We start from the raw sequence: 9,797 nt of genomic DNA, 5'->3' as shown, positions 1-9,797 counted from the left end.
AGTGCACAGTAAACCACATAGGGCAAAAGCACCCAAAATGGAGGATGTACAGTAGTTAAACAACAATAAAGAGGATGCAAATGCTAAAAATGTCCTGTTTAGTGTTATACAAATGTAACCTTCCCACAGCCACTGTAAAAGGGAACAAGACACTGTTAGTTACATTCTCTTCTTCTCTAAGCTAACACAACATGTGTGACCCTTAGAACAATTAATGATTTACCCTCCGGCGGGATTCTTCTTTCATGATTTGTTTATGATATAACCTGCTGGTAATGGCGATATGTATGGGCACACATGGCACACACTAGCGGAAACAGTCATTTATACACATAGACGCACACTGACACACATTCTCTCAGGTGCCATATTGGAGCTCATTCTAACCTTTCATGGAGAGGACACAACGGCAGAAGTCCTTGAAGTTGATCATCCCACGAGAGTCGGGATCCAGACATTTGACCAACTTCTTCACCTGTATAGTCTAGGGAAACATGAACACTGTCAAACCAAAGCCTCACTCATTCCGGTAATGCAAAGTTAAATGAATAAGGGTTGAAGTTATTTTGTCTGTATCACTTTTCTAAAATCACACTCAATTTCTGTACGTCTATTTGAGGACTTGCAGTGCAACCATTTGATATCTATGACGCTAGAACTGCACATGCACAATAATGGCAAGTAACATACAGCACAATTGATACAGTGGTTTATGTTAAAGCTGGGGTGGAGGATTTGGGGAGAAAATAGCAGTTGGGATAGAGATTCGAATTCAAATACCTCAACCGCTCCACTTGTTCTCTTTGGTCCCTCCCCTATGGTCCCTCCCTGACACGCTCTACACCAACAAAGTCATGCCAAAGTGAATGGACAGTCCCAACAGCCAATAAGATAACAGAGAATCGGAGCCTCGCTCTGATTGGTCAAAGTGTACAGCTCATGTTAACTTTGACCAATCAGAAATCATATACCCCAGCTTTAAGACAACGATACACATTTGAGAGGTTATTTTTTTTTGCATGAAGAAGGAATTTTGTTGAAAATAATTAACTTGCCAAAGCAGCAAGCTAACATATTTAATTTATAATATTGATGACTGTGTTCCATGTGGTTTTACCACTGGCTTAAAGGAACTGAGCCTTCCTTAGTGTAATGAGTTACACCTGTACGTTTCTCCTACCTGCAAAAAAATGCAACGTATCGTTGGTTTCGAGACCGGTCTATGGTCTGACCTGCCCGCAGAGTTTTTCAACTATTGCAACAGGGGAAGGGGGTGAAAAGTGCCAAAAATTACTAAGAATAATAATAATGCGGCGGAATAATAATCTGACCGATTACAATAGGGCGTTGCACCACTCGGTGCTCGGACCCAAATAAAGCAAGAATAAATGAACAGTTACCTGCATGTTCTCACCTGTTCTACTCGACCAAACTGAAAACCCAACTGCACCAAGAGTTCAGGGCTGATAAAACCGTCTGAGTCCTCGTCACACACCTCAAACACCTCTTTGAGTTTCCTCAGAAATCTCAGCAGATGAGCTGGCTCCGGAATAAAGTCTTCATGCATCGCTTTGTGTCTTTATGCTCTTTGGTGATGTTTTACCCCGACGTGCAGCGCGATAGCATCATTTTTACTCGAGTAGGCTAGGCTACCCGCTCTGGCTGCATGCGCGTGAGCTCGTGGATGCTGAGTGCCGCGCGCGACAGAGACATCAACACAAGAATGATGCTGAGGGATATAGGACGAGACCCAACCCGGAAGCAAGCGTAGGTAGCCTATGCAAGTCTACTTTTCCCTTCATCTCCACCTCAGTTTTTTTTTCATTACAACAAAGTAGGCTAATTCAAAAAAACAACAAACTGCAGATCAATAAATAAATAAGTGTCTGTTAACAGACTTATAGAAGTGTGATTTTTTTTGACATCTAAGTCAGCCTCATTAAAACTACGGCAGTAGCAGTCAAGACATAAAGTGGTGATAATTAAGCTAAAGTTAACGTTAGCTACATTTGTGTGTAAATTAGTGTAAGAATTGGTAGCCTATATGATTCAACTTTTGATAATATAATTTAAGTAGCCTATTTAGACAATTCAATTCAACAATAGGCCTATAGCTTACCAACAATGCAAAAGGCTTTGTAGTTGTAGCCTATCCCAAAACTTATGCATTAGCCTACTTGTTTTTCAATTTCACAGGGTCGGACTTTATCAGGACAGTTGCATATCTGGTACAGCTAAAAGCACTTGTGGTATTTATTAAGAAAAATGACAAATCCTCTTCCTCAAAATGTAATACCAGCTCACCAGTAGCCTTTCAGGTTGTCTTGTTCAATTCCCTGTTAACATACATATAGGCCTATTGGTTGGAGTCAGTTACATCAGAGACACAATATCAATCCTCAGAAGAGATTCTGTTTGGTAAAATCGCCCCAGTTTGTTTAAAAAGTATCCACTCTTGCAGCATTTCACCCTGTCGTTCTTTATGAGTAAAGGCTTTAACATAAAAAGTGATAGTCACTCAGGGCACTCTGAAGGATCTGCATTTAAGAATATTATCATTAGATTTAGTACTCCTCCCTAGATGGCTTCACTTGCCAATTAAATACTTGAGCAGCCGATCTTCCCTTTTCATGAATTGATAATTAAATATGACTCTTAATTTTGCTAGGTCCGAATGGAAGTACCAGACTAACCTGATTTAAATCCCCTCTGCATTTTAGTTTCCTTGATTTTAGTCTCTCTGATTTGCAAACTGAACTACTTCTGCTTCACAGATATTTCAGTTTGGAGTTGTTGCCATGTATATAAACATACACTTCTTCTATCTAACAATTACCTAATTCTTGGTCTTTATTATCTAATTTCTCATTGCTTCATCATATGCAAATGTGGTTGCCACAAACCTTTTCCCACACTTTTAGCCTACTTCTTCTTTTAAGAACAGCATTGTGTATTGAAGCTAATAAACTTATTCAGGCCACTTTGAACTAAAAAAACTTTGCGTTATTTGTGTTTTCGAGAGAGTTTGTCGAATTTAATGTACTCAACATTTAATTTTTACTATTATTTAGCCTCCAAAACCCAAATGGGCTTATGGATGTACCAAAATCAATATGTTTGCCACTTACGGTGATTTCAGCTCAACTCAAATTCTATACAAATGATTGTGGACATGCCTGAGAAGAAGTTAAGAACTAACCCTAATGACACCTGATGACATGCCAGTAAATACCGTCCTCATCCATCTGCTGACATTTTTACATGAATGTTACTGCTACTATTTATTCTCTCATACCACACATCCGACCGGTTGACTCCAAAAAAGGAAGTGTGTTTACGATCTCAACTTCCCCTATCGCTCTGTCTTCAAGAGGATGTCATACGTATTAAGAAAACAGAGAGAGGGAAAGAGAGAGAGAGAGAGAGCAAGACCCATGATCTGTGCTTTCTTGCTCCAACCATTCAGTCTTCTTCTTGTGTCAAAGATGCAGGTTGTCAGTGTCGGACAATCACTTTGGATATACACTCTGCTATTTACTTCTCTGCAACGTTGGGGTATGTATCATTCCACAGTTGTTTCTAAAAACATTATTTCTCATGGTTTTTCTAACAATTTATACAATATGATTCCACTAGAAAATGCACAGATTTTTTAGGATGAAAAACACAATGGCAAAATTGCCATTAAAAGTATAAACATTTTACACAAACAATTTAGTTTGTTGTTAAATTGTTCAATATTTAAGTAACTATTTACTATCAGCTGCAATCTCCAGTTCGGTACAAAGTGAGCGTCACTGCGTTTAGAAATAACAGCAGAGTTGCACAGCTGCACTGTTGCTCCATCGACAAAAAAAAGGAATTTGTATAAAAACAAGCTGCTTGTTAAATTTTTCCATATAGGAATATCAGCTTCCACCACCGCTCCCACTGCTCCTACCCCTGAACTAGACATCTATCTGAAGTCAAAGGACTCATTGGTTCTGGTCTGCCGGGCCCCAGAGGGCTACCGTGGGGTTCTGTTCATGTTGTACCGACACAGAGAAAAGGTATCATTTTAATTTTGTAAGATGTGTGTGTTTGTTTTCTCTTGTGTCTATCGCTGTGCTCCTGGAATTTTTATTTGTCTATGGTGCTTCTCTCCATTTATTGAGGTGGACTCCCACGAGTTGCAGTCTGCTGCAGAGGAGGCTCAGTTCGATGTGAGGTTAAAAGAAGGGGATTCGGTTCAAGGCGAACTCTTCTGCTGCCTCTACAAGGAGCAGGACGGTCGTTACAGTGCCTTTAGTCCCTATTTGAGGCTGGAGGACCCCAGAGGTGCGGATGTACTACTTTTATTTCAACCTTTTACACACTTCATGACAACATTAAAAGGAGCAGTTGCTTCTCCTCTTATTAAAAAAAAGTGGAACTAAACGTGAGTCATGTAGAGATAATCAGCTCAATCTGCATATATCAGTTGAGATTCTACATGTGGTATAAAACAATAAACACTCCCATCCGCCCCTCTCCAACCACCAAAACACACTGCTGCATGCAGGTGCTCTCTGTGGTTTCTCATTGTCCTCCACTCGGTGGGTGTGTGTAGTGGTAGTTACATCCTGCACTTCATATAGAAACCACACACACACACACACATCAAACACAATGTGTACTGGCTTCCAGTGTCGACGGTTTGATGGGTGAGATTTGCAAGCAACATTGTCAAACCAGGTTATTTTACATTTATTTTGTGCCAAGGAACGAAATACGTTAAAGGTGCTACATGGAACTTTTAAAGATGTCTGAAACAGTCAAGAATGCTATTTTTATAGAGTTTTACTTAATGCCTATGTCCGGGTATATGCTCACCCAGGAACAACAGCTGGCGTAGTAAAACACTACTGCTTTTGTCCGAAGGGGGTGCAAGAATGAACACAAACTGAAATTTCCTCGGAGCACCTTTAATGTAACAAGGCCAAAAATATATTCAGATAATTATATGACTTTCCTCTCTCTTCCTGTTCGTCTCCAGATGCTGCCCCTACTGGCCCCATACCCTCTTTCCCGCCGCCAGTCTTGTCTGTGAAGCCCTCTACTGGTGTGGTAAGTCGTGGGGACGTGCTATCCTTCAGCTGCTCAGTCCCCGCTCCTACGTCCCAGCCTCAGTCCCAGTCGACCTACAACAGCAACAAAGCAGTGACCTTCCTTTTGCTGAGGACTGCACAGCAAACGGGGGCGACATCTATTATCCTCCAGCCTCAGGCCAGTCAGGTATCAAACCCCGAACCCCAGCCGGGACTCTTCACTGTGGGGCCGCTGAGGGGAGGAGAGGAGGGCGGATACACCTGCCTTTACCAGGTCATCAACACAGGGGGACTGGTTAATTCAACTGTCAGCAACATGGTTCAAATCACTATTAAAGGTGAGGATATCCCAAGTGACTTTTTGCTGTCAGGGCCCGTAAACAGCATCCCCACTGACTTTCTGTAAATCTTTTTTGAAAACAAATGTATCTTTACAAATAAGTGGCTATTAACTTTGATTACGTGATTATGTAATGAGGTCAAATTGTATTGTTGAAACTACATTTTCTTTGCTTTAAAAAAAGATTTACTTATTTTATTGATCTGGCATGTTATCTGGTCTGACTGTGACATAGTATACCATTAGATATTGTGTTGCATTTAGGAATAACATATTGCAACCTTTATTATAATCCAGGTAAAACAATCACTAGATTAATTCCTGTATGCATGGACACATTTTACAGAAGAGATGATTGTTGATAACCGAGGGCCAGTACAGTTAAATGACCAACATTTATAATACCCCCGAATATTCAGGTCACACTCAATATAACAAAGAAAATCAGCAAATATTCACATTTGAGAAACTAGAACTAGCCATTTCTTTATGCTTAAAATAGATTCCATATATGATTAATTTAATTAAACAATTCTCCCTTTCGCTCTTTCAATATAACTGTTATTTTTCCAGATGCGCTGCCAGTGCCCACCCTGGTTCTCCAGCAGCAGACGGACGTGTGGCATTTGCAATGCACGGGTTCTCCTGCATACCCCGGCGCTTTGTTCTCCCTCTACCTGGATGGTAAAGAACTTCCTGTTGCTACACAGCAAACCACTGTGATCCGTCATCAGGCCAGCTTCCCAGTGCCTGTCCAGGACACTCCAGTGACTTTCTACCAGTGCCAGTACAGTGTCCTCCTGGGAAGGACCTGGAGCAACTCTGAGCACAGCCTTCCTTTGGCTGTAACCAGAGGTATACATATTTTTCGGTTGTACCGTACTGAACAGTAAGTGTGACACATTTTGGTTGTTGTAATTTAACACAAAATGTGACTGTTTGCTTCTTTGCTCATATTTCAGGAATTCACCCTCCATCATCACCAGGTAGATGCTATTCTTATTACTAATTTATGTATCAGTGCTGACTAAGCTGCAAGGAGATTTATCTTCTCCAGTGATCATTAATACAAATCTATATGTATACCACACAATAATGGCAGTGTGATGTTGTCAGATTTTCCTGGTGTGGACTGGCCCCTTGTTCTGGGCTCCTTCTCTGCTGTGGTTTTGTTCCTCTCTTCGATGGCACTCGTGGTTGTGGTGGCACACAGGAAAGGTACGTCACACCACGTGTACATCTCCTTCTACTTCTGCTTTGTCATATGACATGACGTATTTACACTGCATAGATTGCCTTCCTTTGTGAAACGTAATGTGTACTCTCCTCTTTCTGCTCCTAACTTTTATTTGAAGTAAAAGCAGCGGCCGAGGAAAAGAAGAAAAGGTATTGTCTTTTAACGTGCATATATTTAAAGACAGCAAAGTTTAAACCAGTAAAAAAAAAATTTGTCTTCCTTTAGTTATCATAAATGAGTGATATTCACTGTGTGCAACAAGACAGCCATGAGCAACATGTAGAGGCTGTGTTAACTGTTGATATATTATAATAATATTTTAAAATGTATTATGGCCATTAGCAAAAAGTAGTTGGACTATTAATCCCACTACCACAATATGAATCTCCATAGATTACAGTTTGGTCTGGGATTATCACACTGATTTTAATATAAATTTGCAAATAAAAATGCAGCATTAATTGCATTCCATTGGTTTGTGGTATAGAAGGTTCAACTTTGTGGAACTGTTTCAGACAGGACGCGCAGTTCTGGACTCAAGTGCATGCAAAGGACCATGTTGTTGGTAAGTTTATCATCATGTTGGTATAGCTGTTCATTCAGTTATTTTTTCTGGACCATTTTTAAAGTTCAGGAGTCAGAATTTCAAGAAGTAAATTTTGTTTATATAGCCCAGGACCCCACATTACTATTTTCCTCAGGGGACTTCATATCAGAAATATAATGATACTAAACTACTGATTGAAGATGTGCATTTATGTGTTTTTTGTCTTGTTTTTTTGTTTTGCAGACCTTACACTCAGGCGTACAAGCTTCAGCTCTCAGGTTAGAATCAATGAATACCATACTCTTCAATTGGTGATTTATAAGCTATCAATAGCTACCAGCTACTTTAATACTAACCTTTACATTACAACACATTGGTTTAAGGATAGGGCTGGCAGGGTTTTAGATCCCACCAAAGAACCAAAATAAAACAATGTATTAGTCCATCTCTCAATCCTTTCAGACTGTCTGTGGCCCTTAGCCAGGTCACTGGTTCTAACTGAAGTCATAGATCGTTTAAAACAGCTCAGAAATGTATAGTTTCAGCTTTCAAAAAGGCAAAAGCATTTAAAACAGCTGAAATGGGAGTTGTTGGCAAACAGTACTCAAATAGGAGTAAATAGTAGATTTATTAAAGCATATTTCAAGAAGTGGATTAACACAACATAAACACAAATGGCATATGTTGGATTGACTCAAAATGATCTGCATTGGCCATGATGTTGCACATTATAATGAAGAAATCAGGCTTTTCATACACCACACTTGTTTCAAGGGATTTGTTCCCACCCTTTAAGCTTTGTAGTAGCAACAGTATTCCTCTTAACACAGAATTTAGGCTGATAATGTGCAGTTTTTCAGACATTCGACAGCCTTTTACTCTTGGTATTTCTGGTATTTCTGGTATTTCTACAGCCTCTATGTTTCTACTTTAGATGCACTGTGACAAACAACTGTAAACTTCCCTGATCCATTGGCTGTAAACAAACACACATACATGCATGCATGCACGCTAAGACATACACACCTACACACACACTGCCAATAACAAAACACACCATCAGCCCATACATATTCTTCATTTGTGCTTCGGTACAAAGTTTGGGTCTGGCTCTCATTAGTTGTAATCACTTTGATTAATTTGCTGGATGAAGGGTTCTCTCGACTTTCCACACTCTCTTAATATGTGTGTAACACAAGCTGACAGAAAGACTAACCAGCTGTCGTCAAACAACCACGACATGAGCTAAATATTCTAAATTAGATGTGTCTCAGTGCTTGCAATGATCTGGAGTGTCTTTCCTTTAAAACAAAGGACATTCACCATCAAGAATAGCAACGGTTACTATTTTTTGGAGTAAAACATATTTTTGTAGATTGAGTTTCTGGTTGATCCTAGGGCGGTCCCCAGCGCTTCCTTTTTTCACTGCTAAAAGCTGAATGTCTTTCTTACAAAGCATTCATGCCTTAGACCACATGCATGCTCTGGGAGTGTCAGAAAATGGGAAAATTGTAAGGTTCCATGAAAGTGGTAGAAGTTATGAAATACTCAAGATATTTGCTGTAAATCTTTTTTATTTTAATAGTAAAAGCAGTGGCATGATAAGAGTTATGCTGCAAGAAAATAAATAATGCTGAAATCTTTAACAGCTTGCACATGTGTGTGTTTGTGTATGTTTATGTGCAGGAATGGGCCAGTGTGGACACAAGTACAGAGACAGCCTCCAGATCACCTCTATGGAACTCTCTCTCCACATTTACAACCCCGATCCATCCGGTCCACTAGCAATGTTTGCTTATTCTCTCTCTCTCTCTTTCTCTCTCTCCCTCTTTCTCTCTCTCTTTCTCTCTGTGTGTTTATACTTTATTAGAGTTTATCAATGTAGCATCAGTTGGAGTTACACAGCAGGACAGGAAGGGCTATTTCCTCAGTTCCTATTTCATGTGTAGCAGTAAAGTTGTACAATTTTATAGGATATGATGTTTGTTTGCTCTCACATGTTACTGAGCCAGTGAATCTAAAAACTGATTTTTATTGTTATTGTAAATTTGTGTTTGTGTTTAAAAAAAACTTACCTTAAGCTTCAACTTTTAGTCTTTGCCTTGGAAAAAGCAGTTGACAAGACAATCAGCCCACCTGGTCCTTTTATTGCTCTGGAGCTTTCCGTTATAGTACATGATCTTCATCACCAAATGAAATGTGACCATATACTATATCATGAGAATAAGTAATAAAACAAATTTAAAGTGAGATTGCTTGATTGAATTGTTTAAGTTTAATATTACAAATGATTTCATAGTAATATTTACAGATTTGCTATGCATCCCAGCACAGTCCATCAACTTCATGTTAAAACAATATTTATCCCATATTTAACGCTACAGTTTATGGAGCCTTGCCAAACAAATAATAGTACAGTTTATTTATATAGGAATTACGGTATCAGGCTAAAGATCACAAAGAGCTTTCCTGAGAAAAAAAGAAACAAAACAAATAAAGTCATATACTGTATACTGTAAATGTAAGGTATTGATACAAGATACCTACAAACTAACATGTCACAGATGTATTACAGTGCATACATTCAGTACATACTGTATACCATCC

General features: G+C 39.3%; 1 protein-coding gene across 1 annotated transcript; it reads left to right on the top strand.

Moving 5' to 3' along the window:
- Nucleotides 1-1,666: 1,666 nt before the first annotated feature.
- On the top strand, nt 1,667-9,377 carry LOC307251442 (uncharacterized protein; the record flags this gene model as incomplete). Its single annotated transcript, XM_080028813.1, has 12 exons — nt 1,667-1,767; nt 3,467-3,555; nt 3,904-4,049; nt 4,155-4,317; nt 5,015-5,404; nt 5,980-6,261; nt 6,369-6,392; nt 6,523-6,624; nt 6,762-6,792; nt 7,159-7,208; nt 7,434-7,468; nt 8,877-9,377. 12 exons carry the CDS (start codon nt 1,667-1,669, stop codon nt 8,973-8,975), a joined length of 1,512 nt encoding a protein of 503 aa, XP_079884939.1. The 3' UTR covers nt 8,976-9,377.
- Between the last annotated feature and the right edge of the window lie 420 nt (nt 9,378-9,797).

The sequence above is a fragment of the Ammodytes marinus genome (assembly GCF_949987685.1).
Source record: "Ammodytes marinus genome assembly, chromosome: 6".
Classification (NCBI taxonomy): domain Eukaryota; kingdom Metazoa; phylum Chordata; class Actinopteri; order Uranoscopiformes; family Ammodytidae; genus Ammodytes; species Ammodytes marinus.
This window is presented reverse-complemented; position numbering and strand designations above follow the sequence as displayed.